Source organism: Anabrus simplex, chromosome 5, assembly GCF_040414725.1.
Source record: "Anabrus simplex isolate iqAnaSimp1 chromosome 5, ASM4041472v1, whole genome shotgun sequence".
NCBI classification, from domain to species: domain Eukaryota; kingdom Metazoa; phylum Arthropoda; class Insecta; order Orthoptera; family Tettigoniidae; genus Anabrus; species Anabrus simplex.
In genome coordinates this window covers 369,445,476-369,467,120 of record NC_090269.1, presented here as the reverse complement: position 1 = coordinate 369,467,120, position 21,645 = coordinate 369,445,476, and the positions used below count along the sequence as shown (strand labels likewise).

The window sequence follows — 21,645 nt, the reverse complement described above, 5'->3', positions numbered from 1 at the left end:
CAAGCATAACATTTTGCATTAAAATTCTTACCAGTGAGATCAATCATCTGGCGTACGTTAAGGATACTGTAACACAGTACTGACTTGACAGCTGAGAAAAGTGGACATACAATAGATGGACTGCAATACGATATGCTCAAAAAATATTTCCACACTGAACAAAGAAGTTTAATATAAAATGTTTTTGATCTTGTTCATAATAATCACCTACTCTTAATCAATAAAATTCACAATATATACAGTACATGCATAATAAAAGTGATCTGATGATGACCGCTCAGAAATGAAACATGTCACTCTGTTATTTTCTTTTACAGGTATTTTTTAATATTTCTTAATCTTGTATTAGTTTTGATAGACTGGAAAACCTAAAAGATATACATTTCAGTAAAGTTATGAAAAATCAAATACTACAATTAAAATCTATGAATATTCCACTGCCGTTTGGTGGCTGAAAACCACTGGCATACTACTTTTTCTTACTAGTATGAGATAAAAAACAGAATAAAAACATACCTCTTGAAAGCTAACTGCACCTTTCTTGTCCCCAGAATTGGATAAATAATGCCACTCCTTTTCTGATTCATTCACCACATTAGGACCTGCCTCAATAACATTGCTTTGTGTTGGAACCACAGCACTGAAAATTAGATAAGATGTATTACTGAGAGTCTGTTTAATAATGCAGACATTACTGAAAAAGAACTGAATGATACAACAAAACACTGAACTTCAAAATGTAAAATCTGATATTCTGAATAAACAGAGAGATGAGGGACAATTTCTGCCTGTAAATCTTCAGTATCATCTCAGATAACTGCATCTTCAGAATAAATTTAAGCCAACTTTAAACTTCGTGTAAACACAAATTCGCTAAACCATGTTATAAACAATCTACGAACTGTTTGACCATCAAATATTACGGGCAAATATACGCTGGCGTAAACAACAATTGCCCAGCATTTTGGAATGTTTTTTCTTTATCTTTTATATTCATTAATGTAATCTTTTTCATATTCTTGTACCTCATATTAACGTGTTATTCTACTTATGCTTCAAACTCTGACTATGGCTTTAAGCCATCAACTGTCACTCATAATTATAAGATACCTCCATTTTTAAGTGTACCACCTAAGAACCTACTATTTTAATACCATTTAAATGTATTGTATATTTTTAATGAAATGATTTTATATGCTTTCCACTATGTATTTAAGATTTAATACTGACTAAGGCTTCAAGCCATCTTCTGTAATACTGTACCATCCTATGACGTCCTTTTCATCAAGTGAACAACACGTTTTCATCACTACAATAGAGTTTTAGTTATTTCATGAACATCTGTATAATAGCTGTAGAATATTTGGAAACGTCTGACAGAAATAATAAGGTTTTGATTAGTGACTGAAGATGCCTCAAAATATGAGGTGAAACATGTCTCACTTTTGAAAAATGTTTTAAGTTAAATGTCAATATCTTATATTGTATTGAATAGGTGGAAATGAAATTTTAAATATTTTTCTATATACTTAACAAAATTTTCAATACGGATAAAAATGATTTTCATCACTTGTAATAAGTGGTATGTTCCGAGCTGTCAGCAGAGAGATGGCGTGGTATGACATTAGTAGACGAATAAGTTTGAGTCCGTCTTTAAAAGTAGGAAAGATATGCAGATAAAGTTGGAATTCAAGAGGACAAATTGGGGCAAATATTCATTTATAGGAAGGGGAGTTAGGGATTGGAGTAACTTACCAAGGAAAATGTTCAATAAATTTCCAATTTCTTTGAAATCATTTAAGAAAAGGCTAGGAAAACAACAGATAGGGAATCTGCCACCTGGGAGACTGCCCTAAATACAGATAAGTATTGACTGATTTGATGTGATTTGAATGTATGGTTAATGGAAGACAGACCTGGCATGTTATAGTTGCTAATGTGACACTGAATTTTAAAACATGAAGGATAGTTGTATGTATGTATATATAAATATTTCATTTGGCAATGATAAAATTTACAACAGCTGATAGTAACTGAGTACGAGAAACTTGAAAGTCAAAATCTTTGACTCAAAGATTTTACAGAGGGAAAGATAGGCCTATTTGAAACTCTTTCCCACATTACATAGTGTATTAGGAGTATTTACAAAGCTGATTTCATCATACTAGTCAACATTATTTCTTCTCCTGTCATGCTGCCAAAGTTGCTATTACTTGTGCAGGATAGCATTGTTCTCTTCCTGTATTTTCTTTTCTTCCAAGTATTATATTTAATAAATAAGTAGAAATAATAATTAATTGGGCTTATTATTTATAAGAAGTATGATGGAATAAGATAGATGGAAGGTTTCTGATATATGAATTGCCAAGGTGTGTCGGATGGAGACGTCCATCGGGAGGACTGTGATTGATGATATAATAATTCGAAACAACAGGAAGAGGATCTTTCTCAGATCCCATGAATAAAAAACTCAAAAGACAATGAAAGTCATAATAAGATTCCAGAAAATAAAATACAAAATAATAAGATCCCAGATGATAAAATTGCAGATGATAGAGTTCTGGTTACTAAAATTTCATATAATAAAGATGATAAATAATGAGATTCAGATATAAACATCAGAATTAAGTGATGTAGATCAATTTAGGTTCATATTGGTCAATCTAGATAGATTGTACTTTAGGTAGGGCATTATATCAGTGATGTTAAACTCCAATTTTCTTATAGGAGGATAGACCAATTATTTGAATGAGAAGAGTAGGTTTTGAATCTTGTGTAGTGTCAAGTTTAGAGGATGACTGACCAGTTTAATTCAGTGGAACCTATTTCAATTATGATGGAGATTAAGTGTAAATACGAAGGATTATTGAAGTGATGGAACATTTTCAGTGGATATTTGTGTTATCAGAGAAAATGACTTGTGCAGGATAGCATTGTTCTCTTCCTGCATTTTCTTTTTCTTTTTTTCAAAGTATTATATTTAATAAATAAGAAATAATAATTAATTGGGCTTATTATTTATAAGAACTATGATAGAATAAGATAGATGGAATTAAGGTTTCTGATATATGAACTGCCAAGGTGTGTCGGATGGAGACGTCCATCGGGAGGATTGTGATTGATGATATAATAATTCGAAACAACAGGAAGAGGATCTTTCTCAGATCCCATGAATAAAAAAACAAAAATTTAATGAAACTATGATATTTGCTGAGATGCTGACCGAGATCCCTTTAAGTCGGCCTGAACGCAGGCGGGGTAGACATTGTTATAGCAACTTTGGCAGCATAACAGGAGAAGAAATAATGTTGACTAGTATGATGAAATCAGCTTTGTAAATACTCTTAATACACTATGTAATGTGGGAAAGAGTTTCAAATAGGTCTATCTTTCCCTCTGTAAAATCTTTAAGTGTCAAAGATTTTGATTGATTGATTGATTGATTGATTGATTGATTGATTGATTTATTTATTTATTTATTTATTTATTTATTTACTTATTTATTTATTTATTTATTTATTTATTTATTTATTTATTCAGTTTCTTTTATAATATTCTCTAATATAATTCAGTATGATATGAAACTAGATTATTTTCCACCCAAAATTTGAGTTCTTATTGAATTTTCCTGTCTTGATTAAAAAGGTTCCAAAGGACCTAATTTCAAAATAAATGTTATTTGATATTAATAAGCTGAACAGTTTACAAGATTTAAAATTTTAACAACAATAAAATGTTGTGTTTTCTTACTGAAAAATTATAATTTTGAATCTTTAAAGACCTCTTTCATAAAACTTAATTTTTCAACTGATGAACTTTTTCCATCCAACTGTTTTCATGGTATTTTTATTATTTTAATTGCAGACTTCTCAAGGAAACAAAGATGATCAGAAGTGACTAAAAATATTTAATTAATGATAGTTTTCTAAAAATATAGTATTTTTTTTAACTTTTCTAACTTAATTTATGTTTATTTGCGGTATATGCTCCGTTGTTCTATATTCTGTTTACTCTCAAAAAATAACTGGGAGCTGCAAGTATGTGATTTTGATTTCCTTCAATATGGCAGCTTTAAAGGCCTATCTTTATTTTTTTCTTATGGTAGATCGCTGGAGACAAGAAAGTCCACCTATCTCAGAATGAGAAACCTGCTCTCCATATAGGAAACATTACATGCCAACAGGCAAATCATCGGGCACCATTAATTCAACCCACTACATTTGAAAAACAATCAGTTTTATTATGATACATATCATTCTTTTGCAAGAGTTAATATCCTTTGGAACACTGTGGAAAATCCTACAGTAAAAGCATTCTAAGAAGAATATTGTATTCAATATATATATATATTCGGAATCTAAATTACATAAGAGCTACATTGATTCAGTATTTCTATCAGCACTTAAGGAGTTTCATGATGATATTGATTATTAATATTTGTATTTCAGTTGATAAAACTGCAGATCCACTTCACCAATGTATAGTGAACTTAACTGATGGAAAAATGAGCAAAATTTATCAGGAAATTCACGTTCAAAATGCAAATTCCCGAAGTATTGCATATTTTGTTAACTCAAGATTAAAAACATTATTTCCAAATGGTGTTGAAGTTCAAAGAATACCATTATTCGTAACAGATGCAGTGGCATATATGAATGCAGCAGGTCAACTTCTGAAGCCACTTTACTTCACTCTCACACACTTAACTTTCCTTGTCCATGGCTTCCATCCATTTGCATAGGAAGTAGGAAAATTGTTTCCAACAATCAATATGTTAATTTCATCTCTTAAGAACGTTTTCCTAAGTCCCCTTCAAGGATTAGTGTATTCAGAGAGAAGTTACCTGGCACTCTGCTACCCATTGAACCTGTGAAGACATGGTTGAGGGCAGCTAATTCTATGCCATGAATTTCAAACAAATAGCATTAATTGTGAACAAATTTTCCGAGAAGGATTCCCCGTCACCAAAGAAGCACAATGTATGTTTCAACAAAAAGGTCTGAAAGAGGACTTGATATATATATTGATGCACATTTCACTTTTGTAGCAGACACTATTCACATACGGTACTCAAATATCTGAAAAACTAAAACATGTTTTCTTAATAAACTGTGTCTATGTAACTATGAATTCCATTAATAATGTGTGAGAATGGCAGTGAATTTAGTGCTGCAGTACATAAACTGATTGTGTCCGATAAACATAACAGTAATCTGTCAGTTGATCTTGAAAAGTTGCTTGTTATTGATGTAATTCAAATGATGTATGTGACAATATAGATGACTAATTGCAAATGAAAGTAGTCTATGGAAGAGATAAACTACTAATTCTGTTTTTAAGTGCACTTCTGTGGTGTTCTATTAGCCGTGTGTTTGCTTCATCAATGTTTAATGAACAAAAGGACAACTGCATGTATTTTAGTAATACAAAACTTGTGTGGAAGAGAATGGTTAATTGAGCTGCGATTATGAATACTGATTAACAAATGGTTATACTGTAATTTAATTCTTTGAGTGCAGTTGTTTTAAAAGAACTATTTTGCATATACAACTTTTCGTGCAATATAATTTCAATGTTATTTATTGCTCTATTTTTCCTTCTTTTTAGTACTTCTTTAGGTGCCTAATGTACTATTTTTTAGTGCCTTAACATCCAATGCCTACTTTACAATGGCGAAAAATGAGAGTATCCTCCTGTTCAATACATCATATATTCCGTCATTAGACGGAGCAAACAAATTCAAACATGTTTCGGCTCGCTTGAGCCATCTTCAGTGAAAAAATTAGGGGGGTTGAAATAATTTACATAATATAAGTTGAAAAAAAATGCTAAAAAACATAATGAAAGAGAAAATGAAAAAACAAACAAAAGAGAGCCTAGACGGAAACAAAATTAGCACAAATATACAATATTTACATCAATAAGCAGAGCAAAAAACAACTTATTGCGACAAAATTCAGTGAAACAGGTGTTAATTTAAAATACTAATTGAAACTAAAAATTGCGTTAACCTAAGAAACAAGGGAATGAGAAAACAAATGATGCAGATGGAAATGAATAATAGTAGCACATGGTGAGGTTGTGGACCTCATAGTTTACAAATTATTGGTTTAGTAAAAATGACAAAACAGTTTGAAATTGCTGTCAAAATCATCCTAGTAGAAACCCATCACATTAAATTGGTCAGGAGGAGAGCGGGAGCAAACATTTTTGAGAAACCAAGCCTGATATAACCTGCAGGCGAAAAGCCTGTGACAAGGAGAAAAAACACCAATGAAATTTAGGCTTTAGAAATAGCAGCATTCTCAATATTTTCTCAATCTAGCGGTCCCTTTCTTCATTATTGTTTCATAATGTTGGCTGGTGTCTTGCCTTATTATAAAGGGGTCGGAAGGGCCGCGTATAAAAATTGAGAAGCTGTGTTAGGTAGAAGACAGATGCATAGTAAATTGTAAGTAATCTAGTGGAAACCGTCAATGAAGTTCTAATCTGTAATGGAAAAAAATGAGGTTGTATGAGAAACATGGGTTGATAAGTAAAAAGTGTGGAATGGTTGTGAAGAAAGCTTAAACTTACGGTGTGCAGTAGGTGGTTGTCCTCTCTAATGGCCTGGCCTTCTCAAAGTAATGGTCTCGTTCGCGTGATCGAGTCTATTGTTGGTTCGGCTGTGTTTGCTAGGATGGAAGGAGCGGAGGGAGAAGGGGAGGTGCAGGGCTGGTTTGAGGAAGGGAGGGGAGGTGCAGGGCTGGTTTGAGGAAGGGAGGGGTGGTGAGTTGGAGAGATGGAGGTGGGGTTTGTTTGGCAAATATATGGAATGAATGTTTCAAGAGGATGTTAGTTTACTCGCCGACTTCTAAAGCTCGAATGGCGTGACCTTCTCAAAGTGACGGTCTCGGTCGCGTGATCGAGTCTATTGTTGGTTTGGCTGTGTTTGCTAGGATGGAAGGAGCGGAGGGGGAAGGGGTGGTGCAGGGCTGGTGTGAGGATGGGGGAGTGGTGGTGAGTCGGGAAGATGGAGATGGGGTTGGTTTGTGTTATGGAAATTCTGACAAATGTATGGAATGAATGTTTCAAGTAGAATGTTCTTTTTCTCGCTGACTTCATTTAAATTGTGAGTGGGGTTCATAAACTGATCTAAATCGATGTGGATGCTCTCGAGAACGTTGAGCAAGGTGCCTTTTTGCTCATAATGCAAGATCTTCAGGTCTATCTATTGAAGTGTATTCGTGGCTGGATGCTTTATGATGTTCACTCATAGCTGAAAAACGATTATATTCGCGAGCGTTGCGATGTTCAGCGTATCTTATGACAAAATTGTGGCCTGTTTGACCTATACAGATGGAATTACAGGATTGGCACTTTAATTTGTAGATTAGAACTTCATTGACGGTTTCCACTAGATTACTTACAGTTTACTATGCATCTGTCTTCTACCTAACACAGCTTCTCAATTTTTATATGCGGCCCTTCCGACCCCTTTATAATAAGGCAAGACACCAGCCAACATTATGAAACAATAATGAAGAAAGGGACCGCTAGATTGAGAAGATATTGAGAATGCTGCTATTTCTAAAGCCTTAAATTTCATTGGTGTTTTTTCTCCTTGTCACAGGCTTTTCGCCTGCAGCTTATATCAGGCTTGGTTTCTCAAAAATGTTTGCTCCTGCTCTCCTCCTGACCAATTTAATGTGATGGGTTTCTACTAGGATGATTTTGACAGCAATTTCAAACTGTTTTGTCATTTTTACTAAACCAATAATTTGTAAACTATGAGGTCCACAACCTCACCATGTGCTACTATTATTCATTTCCATCTGCATCATTTGTTTTCTCATTCCCTTGTTTCTTAGGTTAACGCAATTTTTAGTTTCAATTAGTATTTTAAATTAACACCTGTTTCACTGAATTTTGTCGCAAAGTTGTTTTTTGCTGTGCTTATTGATGTAAATATTGTATATTTGTGCTAATTTTGTTTCCGTCTAGGCTCTCTTTTGTTTGTTTTTTCATTTTCTCTTTCATTATGTTTTTTAGCATTTTTTCAACTTATATTATGTAAATTATTCCAACCCCCCTAATTTTTTCACTGAAGATGGCTCAAGCGAGCCGAGTTTGAATTTGTTTGCTCCGTCTAATGACGGAATATATGATGTATTGAACAGGAGGATACTCTCATTTTTCGCCATTGTAAAGTGAAAACCGTCAATACGGAATGATTCTAATATCTTGTAATCCAATGCCTAGTCGTATTTATCTCCTTTTCCTTTTCCACAGTGATTCCCTATTTTTCAACCTTCCCATTCATTACATCAAACTGTTCTGATACATCTGTCTAGCTGTAACTCACTCAACTCACTCACTCCCTCCCTCCCTCCCTCCCTCCCTCCCACTAATGCTCCCGCCAAATTATGTAACCATCAACAAATTTGTTTGGTTTATTTTTTGTATCCCCATATGGTGTTTTTACTGTACTCATATCACATATCTAGCACAACTGAATCAGTCATTGGAGAAGGGAACTAACGAGGGAACACATACGTGTGTTTCACTCGGATTCGGTTGAAATTTGGTAGGAATATTCGTGGGAGGCAGTAGAATGCTAAGGTGAAAACTGCATGTCCCCAGCGCAAGTTTAAACGCCAAAATAGAACAAATAAATAGTCGTAAAAATTATAAGTGCCGCGGGAGTATCTGGGTGTGGCGGAGAGGGAGGGAAGAGTGAAGCAGTGGACGTGAGCAGCGTATAGTCGGGCTGCTCGCTCGAGTCGAATGAATGACCACCCACCCCCCACCCTCCCGGCCGCTCTTCTTTACTACACCGCACTTCGCACATACCTCGTATCTTCCCGATTAGAAACGTCAAAGCAGATCAAGAGGTGCACATTGATTAGTCATCCGATGAGACAACGTTCTTACAATGACAGGTAAAATCTGACGTTCTTATAGTCATTTTTATGAATGGTGACTGTATATTTACTTTAACCATGTATGGTAATAATTGATTTTTTACACCTAGATACAAAAAAACGCCCACTACAGAAGTCATTCAATCCGTGGAATGTAGTAGTGTGCCTTCAGAATTGTTTTGCAGAGTGTGACAAAAAAGACACCCCATTTTCTGAGGATGAAAGGAATTTGGGATTGGAATTATGTCGTAAGTAGATCAATGTATTTATATATATTTACTTTTATGAGAAAAACAAGCGTTCACAGGAACTGCGTTCTTGTCTCCGTTTGGAATTATATCGTAAGTAGATCAATGTATTTAAATATATTTACTTTTATGAGAAAAACAAGCGTTCACAGGAACCGCGTTCTTGTCTCCGTTTTACAGGTCTAATTGCCGACAGGGTTTTGGATACCGATATGACAGTGGAACTGGATGGCACATTGGATATGTCAGATGATGACTTTGATTTCGAGGAAGACAATATTGAAACACCGTTATTTGACCTTGTCTCCAAAAATGTTGCTCCAAACCCTGCATCCACAACAACAGCTGAACGATGCCTAATCCCAATAACTTTTAAGAAGAAGGTCGTTGAATATTGGCGAAACAAAGGTGGGAAACAGAGGAGCTTCGCATCAGTGAAACACAGGTTTTGTAAATTAAAGTTCCAGCAAGAGCTTTACAGGTGGGAGCAACAACTGGAAAACGGTGGCACAATGGGAGAAAAAAATTAATTTGTTACGAAGAAGACTTATCAAAAGTTCAAAGAAAGTAGACAATGAAACAAAATTGTTCACGATATAAATATTAAAAAATGGGCCTTAAAGTACGCTCGTCTAGTTAACTACGACAAGTTTCGAGCGTCTCATTTCTGGGTAATGAGTTTTAAAAAGAAATTCAAAATTGGATCAAGAAAAATTTGCAAATTCTTATCTAAAAAGTACCAATTTGAACAAGAAGATACTAATTGTAACGCGACACTGTTTGTTGAAGGAGTGTCGCAATTAATAAAAAGTCACGGCCCAGAGAGTGTGTTTAATACTGATCAGTCTGGTTTTCATGAAGAGTTCCATTCTGGCAGGACCCATAATGATGATGATGATGATGATGCTTGTTGTTTAAAGTGGCCTAACATCGAGGTCATCGGCCCCAGGACCCATAATAAACAAGGAGAAAAAGTCGTATTAGCAGAAGCACAATCTATGAATTCACTAACTCATAGCTACACAATACAGCCAATAATTTCAGCAAATGGACAACTCCCGCCGAAGTTGCTAGTGGTGATGAAACAAAAAAAAAAAAGGCAAATTTGGTCCTAATATAGAAAAAAAACTATTTACCGCACCAAACGTGTACACTTTGCCTTCAAAGTCTGGAAAACTGACCAAAGAACTTGTACAGAAATGGTTACAGGATGTTTATTTTGAGCTAATACCAGAGTACAGTGTTTTAGTTCTCGATTCCTGGACCGGACAGAAAGAAGAAAATATTTTAAATGCTAAAATTGGGAATAAGAAAATCATTAATGTTCAAACAATTCCGAAAGGAGCCACTGGACTTATCCAGCCGTTAGATGTTTTGAGCTTCCGCATTTGGAAGCAATTTATACATATTTTGTACGATTTAATTTAAGGAACAACATTTTAAAAGTGCAATCTTTGATGCACAACCAGTTCTCCTCTCCACGTTTTCGTAGCATGTTGCAGTACAGTTGGTACGAATGTGGCTATGTTAACAAGAAACCTTCACAATTTGTTAATCCAGTCGATTGTTGTTTCAAAGAAGAGCCTTCCTATAATCAATGTAATACTTGTGAAAGCGACAGCGCTGTAAGATGTGCATGGTGCACACAGTATCTGTGCCTTGTACACTTTTTTGTAAACAATCACTATTGCACTAATTACAACGAGTAACAAGAACTCAGGCGTGAATTCTTCAAACCTTATTGGCATCGTTGTTCAAACATCGTCCTTTGTACACTTGTTTCATGTGCCGTTTTCATATTTACGTTTTGCACATCTAATCGGGAAGTTAAGGGGAACGCGCTAACTATACGCTGCCTGGCTGCTGGCGCAGCTCGACACAGCCCTGTTGGCTTAAGTCCGCTGCTTCGCTCCTCCCTACCTCTCCGCCAAACCCCGATACTCCCGCGGCACTTCTAATTTTACGACTATTTATTTGTTCTATTTTGGCGTTTAAACTTGCGCTGGGGACAGGCAGTTTTCACCTTAGCATTCTACTGCCTCCCATGAATATTCCTACCAAATTTCAACCGAATCCGAGTGAAACACATGTATGTGTTCCCTCATAAGTCACTTTTTCTCACTTTTCAGTTGAAGGAGAAAACTATATTTCCATGAAACTACATCCCTCGAGTCTTCCTTGATTTGTCTATGTCAAATACCTTCCTCTGTCCAGATGACCAACAGTTTAAAATAAAATATTATGGAACATGTTTTTAAAAATAGCATTTATAAAAAATGGATCTACTTCCTTTCTCCTTTCACTAACCATTTTCAAGTAATAATTCAGCATCTGTTTCCCTAGATACAATGGTCAAGAAACAAAATTTGGTGAAGTCTTTAGATGTTCGTAACTACACTGTATGAATGCATAGTGGGATGGAGATTCAACTATTACAGCAATAAAACTTCCTGTTAACCAAACAGAGAATTCCAATGTCATCTGTATCTCTTTGGGAGATGTCAGTATCAGTTGAAAGGGATGAGTGCCTCAATTCAAAGCATGTGCAAAAGTTGGTCTGCAAGAACTGTATTGTTGACAAGTCATGGCTGAAGTTGCAGACCACGGTAGGCAACAAGGGGAAGAAGTTGTTGTCAAATGAAACCACTTGAGCACTTACACTGCTTCAAGAAGGCTACTCACAAAGGTACATTGCCAGAATGTCAGGGGTAGCTCAGTATATGATTTGGTATCTGGGGAAACATTTCCACAAGACTAGAAGTGTTGCTGAGCGTCCTGGCATGGGCTGCCTAAGGAAAATAACCCCAGGGTAGGATTGTTTTGTGCATCTACAAGTTCTCCAAAACTGCCAAGCTACAGCATGATGAGCACAACAGGTAGATCTACAGCAGGCTACAGCAATGACTAGACACTCTGAAACAGGCTTTGAGAGGTCAATTTAAGATCCTAACTACTTACTTTAACCCATTTGCATCATATGACGAGGTGTGGTCGCACGCAGGGTTTTGGCGCATGAATCAAATTACGAGCTGAGCTTGCAATGATGCAGTGCCTTGCTTATCTTCATATATTAAATTCCCTTTGTATATAATTTCTAACAATACACACTGTAAGGAACCAGAGGCATGTACTGTTGGTAAAAAATGCTGTCTGTATTTCTGTGCGACACTGGAATTGTTGAATAACAGTTTATTTTCATCAGTATTGATCAGTAGTAGAACCGATTTCACGTTAATGTCGAGAGACTGAAAGCGCTTGTAAACATTGTTTTAGATGGCGATTATAGCAATAATGACGTTCTGGAAAATAAATCCAATTTTGAGGATAGTGATCACAACAGTAAAAGTTACTGAAGTGAGCAGAATATTGAAAAAAGTGAAAGAAGCGAAAGTGCCACGCCAGGTTCTTCCAAACACGTGTGGCCGGTGACACAAAAGAACTGTAGTGATTGGTAATGAGACAACAAAAAAGGACTATAATCTTGATATACTTCCATTTCGTGGATAGAATGGTGTTTCACAAAATCTTACGAAAAATTAACAGTTCGCCCACTGTCCGAAACTGATGTTTTTTAGAGTACAAGGATCCGTTCTTTTTGAAATTATTCCATATGAAACACTTGTACCACAACCAGCAGTCACTCAAGGAATGAAGAATGGGTAAGTCATAACCTTCAATTGTATGAATGTAAAATTTGAGCGAATTTTCTGCATTTGTTTTTTATTTTTTGCATGTTTTTATGTGACAGGTACGCTCAAACTACGGGAGGGCAAATTGAATCTGATTCCACAGTCAACAATGTGGCCATTTATTGTGACTTGAATGGGTTAAGTACCTGCACTAGACAGACAACATAGCAGCATGAGACTACAGTTTACTACAGATCACCTACACTGGCAACTAAGATACTAGTATTTTGAGCTGTTCTTGGATGAATCCCTTTTCACATTTCATTGCTCAGATTGTCATCTACGAATCTGGAGAAGACGCAGGCAGCAATTTCATCTGACAGCTGTATACTACCATTGCTTGTGGAGGTGGATTTTTTTTTTTTTACGTCGCACCGACACAGGTAGGTCTCACGGCAACGATGGGTAGACCCCTGTACGGATATACAAAATAGTATACACAACTGCACTTCCTCCATCCGCACCCGAATCCAGAAAAGGTTATCCACATCCGTGAATGCTTATCAGCGGATATTGTAAATATTTAAGTACAGTATATTACACCTAAAGTATTGAAAAGGATAGATCTGTCAACACAATACAATAGGCCAGATATTCCTGATATCTGGCACCAGAACCCTTACAGTCATAGGTTTATGATGGATTTTCTCTTGCGACAACTACCGAAGTATTGACCTGTGTTCCTTCCTTCCATTATTTGTGGACAGGAGCCAGTTAGGCTTAGGTCAGATTTATGGCTTTTTATGGTCTCAAGGCTCCTTATTTATCACCATTCTTCCATACCACTGTCAAGGGTCGCCTAACCGTAAACGGAAATAAGAGTGTACCTGAGTGAAAATCAATAAACTTAATTATTTAGAAATTATCAACAAATTTATCTATACGGCCATACAGTTTGCATCTGCCAACACAATAACTTCGCGGATATCCGCACCCGGAATTGACTGACATCATCATAAAGATTTGGGAAACTGAGAAACTTCCACGTGACTGGACTTCTGCCTTGATTCACCCACTGCATAAGAAAAAGGACAAAATGAATGTTAACAATTACCGTGGTATTTCCCTCCTATTGGTATCTTACAAAATTCTTTCAAAATCTCTGCAGATTAGGGCAGAACAACAACTTGATCCACAACTGTGGGAGTACCAAGCAGGGTTCAGGAAAGAGCGCTCTTGTGCCGAGTAAATTATGAATCTGAAATCTATCCTCTCATACTTGAAACTAAGGAACAAGAAATTTGTTGTGACCATCTACTTCAAGTAGGCCTATGACTCTATTGATAGAATCACGCTTATTCAAGTCCTAAAAGAATTTGGCTTGGATAACAAAACCAGGGCAATCATCGAACAAACCCTAACTAACACAACCTCCAGAGTTAAGTTCAGAGGAGAAATTTCAGACTCTTTCAAGATAAAAGCAGGAGTTAGGCAGGGAGATGGGCTCTCGCCCCTGCCCTTTAATTGCATCCTTGAAAAAGTCATCCATGAAAGGCGCTAAGAAATTAACAACGATGGGCTCCAAAATGATGTGAGATTGGGTTACAAGAACATGAACCTTTCAATTGATTGCTTAGCTTTTGCAGAATATCTAGCAATTTTCTCTGATTCTTTAAACATGGCTACAAAGCAAATTAATCGCCTTAAGACACAGGTGAAAAATTCAGGCCTCCAGATATCTTTGGAGAAAACGCAATTCATAACAAACATCAAGCCAACACCAAGAGAGCTAAAAGTAAAAAAGGGGGCAATCGAGCAGACAGATAATTTTAAATATCTTGGCGAGTGGATAGAACCAAATATCTCTGAAAAAGAAGCTTTCGCCTCACGCATGAATAAAATGGAAATGGCTTATCAACTGACCAAAGACATTTACAACAAAAAGTCCATATCCTTGAATGCAAAACTCAGACATTACTGCACTGTCATAGGACCAGAGGCTTTGTATGCAGCAGAATGCCTTGCTATGAACAAGAAAGGCCTGATAAAAAAAATTGGAAATTAAAGAGAGAAAGATCTTAAGGAAAATTCTTGGCCCAATTAAAGACAAAGATGAATATAGATGTCGGCATAACTATGAACTGTATACTCATGTCCAGAAGATCTCTGATGTCATGCGGAAAAGGAGAACTGCATTTTATGGCCACTTGCTAAGAGTGAAACCCACACGATTATTGAACCAGATCTTTACCTACTGGTAAAGATAAGAAGACCCAGCCAACTCAGTTCAAGAAGGTGGAAAGGGACCTACAGGAGATGGGGATCACTTATGAAGATATACAAGAATGCAACCCACTCAGGAGGAAACTAAAAGACCACCAAGGTTTTCAAGAAAGGCCAAAGCTGAAGACAGGAAAGACGTGGACGGAGGAAAGAAAAGAGCAACACTGGCAACGAATGAAGGAGCACTGGGCAAAGATCAAAACCCAGAGAAGACAGCTGAAATAGCGTGGTCCTTAGTAGGCCGATACGAAAAAAGAAAGAAAGAAAGAAAGAAAGAAAGAAAGAAAGAAAGAAAGAAAGGCTACGGTGGTAGCACAACTTAAAACTCAAGTTCTGAGATAAATGTTTGAAGTTTCAGACAGACCACACACAATTAAATTCTTCTGCAACACTGGCACAACTTACAATGTGTCACTACTGATGAACAGCATGTGCTATGTGACTGCCGAACTCCAGGCGCAAACTGAGAAGCACCAGTATTGCAGCCAATGTAAACAACAAAGCAGAGAATGCAACAGCAGCACTTCTACCATTTGTTGGTGGAATACTGAACTACAAGATATGCCACTGCTGCTGCTTGAAGGAAGATTAATCTGCAATGCTGGCGAGTGCATTAACTCCAAATTCTTATTTTTTTTTTTTTAGTTTTACCACTGTTGCAGCCCACGAGCAATATAATTTCAGATTGCATTTCTTTCCTACTTTGCACTAAAGTCTTACATAAAAATTCACTGGAAGAAAAATATTTTGAGTAAAAGCTTGGTAAGCCTGTTCATGGCACAGGCAACAGCTTCATACATTGGATGATATGAATAAACCGGAGATGTATCTCTTGTCTCATAAATATTAAGACATGTCTCAAATGTATATGAATAAAAAAAGCTACGTCTCAGCAGTGACCTTTGCTCCATGAGACGCAGCTCATTAGCGGATTCTCTCGGAGACACATCTCCAAATCTATCTGAATAAACTAGAGCTTAGTCTCTCTGAATGGAGATTTATCTCAGAATTTCTTGAGACTGCCCAGTACATGACTCGAGGTGATAGAGATCAGGCTGAAAACATGATGGCAGAGTTTATGATGGTTTTACAACGGGGAAGAAACATTTATAAAGCACTAAGAGATTCTCTCGAATATGATTATAAAGATCTCTACTGTTTCCGGAAACAAAATGTGGAATGCTTAGCACATTTTCTGGAGCCAATACACGAGAAAAGAGGTGGAGCTCTTACATAATACATACATACATACATACATACATAATCATTATAGACTGTTATGCCTTTCAGCGTTCAGTCTGCAAGCCTCTGAGAATTTACTAACGTCGTCACAATCCTCGATTTGCAACTAGTGTTGTGGCCTCATTTAGTTCTATACCTCTTATCTTTAAACTCCATTCGCCTCACATGACCCCACCACAGAAGCCAGTTTATGCGTACAGCTTCATCCATCGAGTTCATTCCTAAATTAGCCTTTATCTCCTCATTCCAAGTACCCTCCTGCCATTGTTCCCACCTATTTGTACCAGCAATTATTCTTGCTACTTTCATGTCTGTTACCCACCTATTTGTACCAGCAATTATTCTTGCTACTTTCATGTCTGTTACTTCTAACTTATGAATACGATATCCTGAGTCCACCCACCTTTCGCTCCCGTAAAGCAAAGTTGGTCTGAAAACAGGCCGATGTAAAGATAGCTTCGTCTGGGAGCTGACTTCCTTCTTACAGAATACTGCTGATCGCAACTGCAAGCTCACTGCATTAGCTTTACCACACCTTGATTCAATCTCACTTACTATATTACCACCCTGGGAGAACACACAACCTAAATACTTGAAATTATCGACCAGTTCTAGCTTTGTAACACCAATCTGACATTCAATTCTGTTGAATTTCTTACCTACTGACATCAATTTAGTCTTCGAGAGGCTAATTTTCATACCACAATCACTGCACCTCTTTTCAAGTTCCAAGATATTAGACTGCAGGCTTTCGGCACAGTCTGCCATCAAGACCAAGTCGTCAGCATAGGCCAAACTGCTTACTACATTTCCACGTAACTGAATCCCTCCCTGACATTTTATACCATTCAGCAGATGATCCATGTAAACTACGAACAGCAAAGGTGAAAGATTACAGCCTTGTCTAACCCCTGTAAGTACCCTTGAACCAAGAACTCATTCCACCATCAATTCTCACTGAAGCCCAATTGTCAACATTAATGCCTTTGATTGATTTTAATAATCTACCTTTAATTCCATAGTCCTCCAGTATAGTGAACATCTTTTCCCTCGGTACCCTGTCATATGCTTTCTCTAGATCTACGAAACATAAACGCAACTGCCTATTCCTCTCGTAGCATTTTTCAATTACCTGGCGCATACTGAAAATCTGATCCTGACAGCCTCTGTGTGGTCTGAAACCACACTGGTTTTCATCCAACTTCCTCTCAGCGACTGATCGCACCCTCCCTTCCAAGATGCCAGTGAATACTTTGCCTGGTATACTAATCAATGAGATACCTCGATAGCTGTTGCAATCCTTCCTGTGCTCTTGCCTATAGATTGGTGTAATTACTGCTTTTGTCCAATCTGAAGGTACCTTACCAGCACTCCACGCTAATTTTACTACTCTATGAAGCCATTTCATCCCTGTCTTCCCACTATACTTCACCATTTCAGGTCTAATTTCATCTATACCTGCTGCCTTATGACAATGGAGTTTATTTACCATCCTTTCCACTTCCTCAAGCATAATTTCACCAACATCATTTTCCTCCTCCTCATGAGCTTGGCTGTTTGCAACACCACCAGGATGATTTCCTTTTACATTGAGAAGATGTTCAAAATATTCCCTCCACCTCTCCAGTGATTCTCTGGGATCTATTATGAGTTCACCTGAATTACTCAAAACACTGTTCATTTCCTTTTTCCCCCCCTTCCTAAGATTCTTTATTACTGTCCAGAAAAGTTTCCCTGCTGCTTGACCTAGCCTTTCCAGGTTATTACCAAAATCTTCCCATGACTTCTTTTTGGATTCAACAACTATTTGTTTCGCTCTGTTTCTTTCATCTACGTACAAATCCCTGTCTGCCTCGGCCCTTGTTTGGAGCCATTTCTGATAAACCTTCATTTTATGTTTACCGGCTGCTCTCACTTCATCATTCCACCAAGATGTTCGCCTTTTCCCATCTTTACACACAGTTGTTCCTAGGCATGCCCTTGCTGTTTCTACTACAGCATCCCTGTATGCCACCCATTCACTTTCTATATCCTGAACCTGTTTACTATCTACTGTTTGAAACTTCTCACTAATCATATCCATGTACTTTTGTCTAATTTCCTCATCCTGGAGATTTTCTACCCTTATTCATTTGCAGATAGATTTCACTTTCTCTACCCTAGGCCTAGAGATACTTAGTTCACTACAGATCGGATAGTGGTCTGTATCATCAAAAAATCAGCGAAAAACTTGTACATTCCTAACAGATTTCCTGAATTCAAAGTCTGTTAAGATATAGTCTATTATGTATCTGGTACCCCTAGCCTCCCATGTGTAGCGGTGAATAGCCTTATGCTTGAAGAATGTATTCGTAACAGCTAAACCCATACTAGCACAGAAGTCCAACAAACGCTTCCCATTCCCATTAGCTTCCATATCTTCCCCACATTTACCAATCACCCTTTCGTATCCTTCAGTTCTATTCCCAACTCTCGCATTGAAATGGCCCATTAGCACTATTCTATCCTTGCTGTTCACCCTGACCACGATGTCACTCAATGCTTCATAAAACTTGTCAACTTCATTCTCATCTGCACCCTCACATGGTGAATACACAGACACAATTCTTGTCCTAATTCCTCCAACTGACAAATCTACCCATATCATTCGCTCATTTACTTGCCTAACAGAAACTATGTTGCGTGCAATGTTATTCATGATAGAGAGCCCTACCCCAGACTCTGCCCTTCCCTTTCTAACACCCGTCAAGTACACTTTATAATCTCCTATCTCTTCCTCATTATCTCCCCTTACCCGAATATCACTTACTCCTAGCACATCCAGATGCATCCTCTTTGCTGACTCAGCCAGTTCTACTTTCTTTCTTCCATAAGCCCCATTAATATTGATAGCTCCCCATCAAATTCCATTTCGTTCGCCAAGTTGTTTCCAAAGAGTCCCTCGCCTGTCAAATGGGAGTGGGACTCCGTTACTCCCATAGGTCCGAGGCTTGCTTAAAATGTTCTGAGCTTGGTAAATTCATGAAGCAGGATGCTACCCTACTTGCACATAGTCCAAGTGAGGATCTCTCCTCTAACGGGTTATGGACCACCGATGAATTGTATAGTCCTAGCCACCTGAGCACAAAGAGGGCTATGATTCAGAATATGTCCGAGATGCCCACTCCCATTCCATAGCAACTGGTATCCCGACTCTCAGGACCACTTACTAGGCCACTCAGCCGTTGCCCATGGTTTACGAACTAGGACGTGACTACAGTAACCCACAAACATGAACCATGGAGCTCTTACAAATGAAGAAAAAATGGAAATTGTTTTGCGTTACCTACGTAACCCCAGGTTTCAAAGTGGTGCGGCCAAAGATATCGGTGTCGACCAGAGTAAAGTTTCCTTAATGTTCTGGCAGGTAGTTAGAACAATTAGGTCACATGCAGAAGCCTGGATAAACTTTTATGTTATTACTCAAGCATTAGGAAATGCAAAGATCCAGTGGCGAGAAAGATAGCCATTTCCTAATGCTATAGGAGCAGTTGACTGCACCCATGTGCTAGTCAGGAAACCACACATACAGTACATGGAGATGAGTATATTAACAGAAAGGGGGCTTCCCAGTATAAATGTGCAAGCTACGTGCGATGCCAGGGAAGAAGTCGCAAGTGCAGACGCTGCCTGGCCAGGATCTGCCCACGATACAACTATATGAAGGAATTCCACTGCATGTGCAATGGCTGGCAATTGAGCAAATGCACGTATTCTGGGTGAGAAAGGACATGGGATAGCACTATGGCTCATGACACCTTATCAGAATGCTAACAGTCCGGAACAGAGAACGTATAATAAATACATTAGAAAGAAACTTGTTATAATAGAAAGGTAGTTCGGCCAGCTGAAACAACGTTTTCCAATCCTTCAAAATAAGACTAACCGTAGCAAAAGTGCCTTTAGTTGCCATCTGCTGTATTAATACTACATAACGTGGCTAAATATCTTCAAGATGAGTATTTTCAAATACCTGCTGACAAAGTGTGGAATGAGGAGGAGGGAGAAACAGTAGCAGCTGGGGTGGTTCGGGACGCACTTGTGCGGGAGAGGGGACAGGAAGGAAGAGATGCCAAAGTACGAGTAATTCACGGTTTGGAGGCGAGTGCAAATTTAATTTTTAATGATATAACAATAATGAAAAAGATGATGACTATGTTCGCCATTAGCGATAGAATTTACATGCAACCTATAGTCTAAAATGTTCAATATCAAACCAGAAATATGCAAAACTGTGCGACACACAATTCTGAAAATTTTCTTAGTAGGTAATTATTAAATTAATTATTCTTTATCTATTCGCATTTGTGACTTTTTCTGTACGTTGACATTTTTTTCTGTTCACAAAATACGACTAACACTTTATGAATAATTAATTTACAGTCACTGGAAAGGCCAAAACATGGTTATGTTTACAATACGAGTAACATCTCTTCACGTACAGTTACAAAAATATTAAGTTCTGGATGTCTTAGATGATGAAGTTACTAACTTTCACTGAAGGTATGCAAGTTAGACAGTTTATGCAGCAGAATCTAGAAAATATGCAACAGTATATAGGTAACGGTAGTATATTATATGCAGAAATATTCCTAACTATGCACAGGCATGGCAAATAAACTCTTCCACGTTCGTGAAGAAGTAAACTGAGTCAGAAGAAATTCAAAAGGACACAGGCAGAGAGCATGGGACACTTAAAAATTATTCTCTTATTAGGTTGTGTTTGTTTATACAGCTATGGTGTCAGCTGACCAGATACCAGAGCCAGTGTGCGAGACTCATCTCAAGCGGTAGGAGATAAGTGTCGTTAACGGGAAACAAACTTTATTCATATACATGACGAGATCTGTCTTGCAAGTGACTTTCGTCTCAATCCTCCGTTGAGACTTGTGTTATGAGCTACATCTCATTTTTATTCGTATCACCCATTGGTCTTACTGTCATAACAGTAATGGTTGCTACTTGTCTGTGTTTAGATGTTGAAGTAAGGGTTATCTTGGACAAAAATGTGTTGCATACCTGTCATGTAGCAAATATGACTCCGTCTAAAGGATTCTTCAATAAAAGAACATTTAGGAGTAATAAATGCCCGAGAGCAGAAACAGAAATCTTCGATGAAAGTGCTAATTCAAAGGTGGTAGTTGGAAGCAATACCACAAACTTAGGTATTTCAATTATGCCTGTAATGTGATTTCCATTGTGCCTGTAATGTGATTTCTGCTTCACGCGTATCTTTAATTTGTGCTAGTTGTTCTACAGTGAAAAAGAGATTTGAAAATGAAGACTACAGGCACCAGAAGA

At 37.4% G+C, this 21,645-nt stretch overlaps 1 protein-coding gene across 1 annotated transcript in view; it reads right to left on the bottom strand.

The window, feature by feature from the left end:
- Positions 1 to 21,645, bottom strand: part of Rme-8 (receptor mediated endocytosis 8) — a 397,451-nt gene that overhangs the window by 245,694 nt on the left and 130,112 nt on the right. The window contains exon 18 of the mRNA XM_067147687.2: positions 517 to 640. Within this exon, the coding sequence (XP_067003788.2) occupies positions 517 to 640 (124 nt within the window). The remainder of the gene's footprint in view (positions 1 to 516; positions 641 to 21,645) is intronic.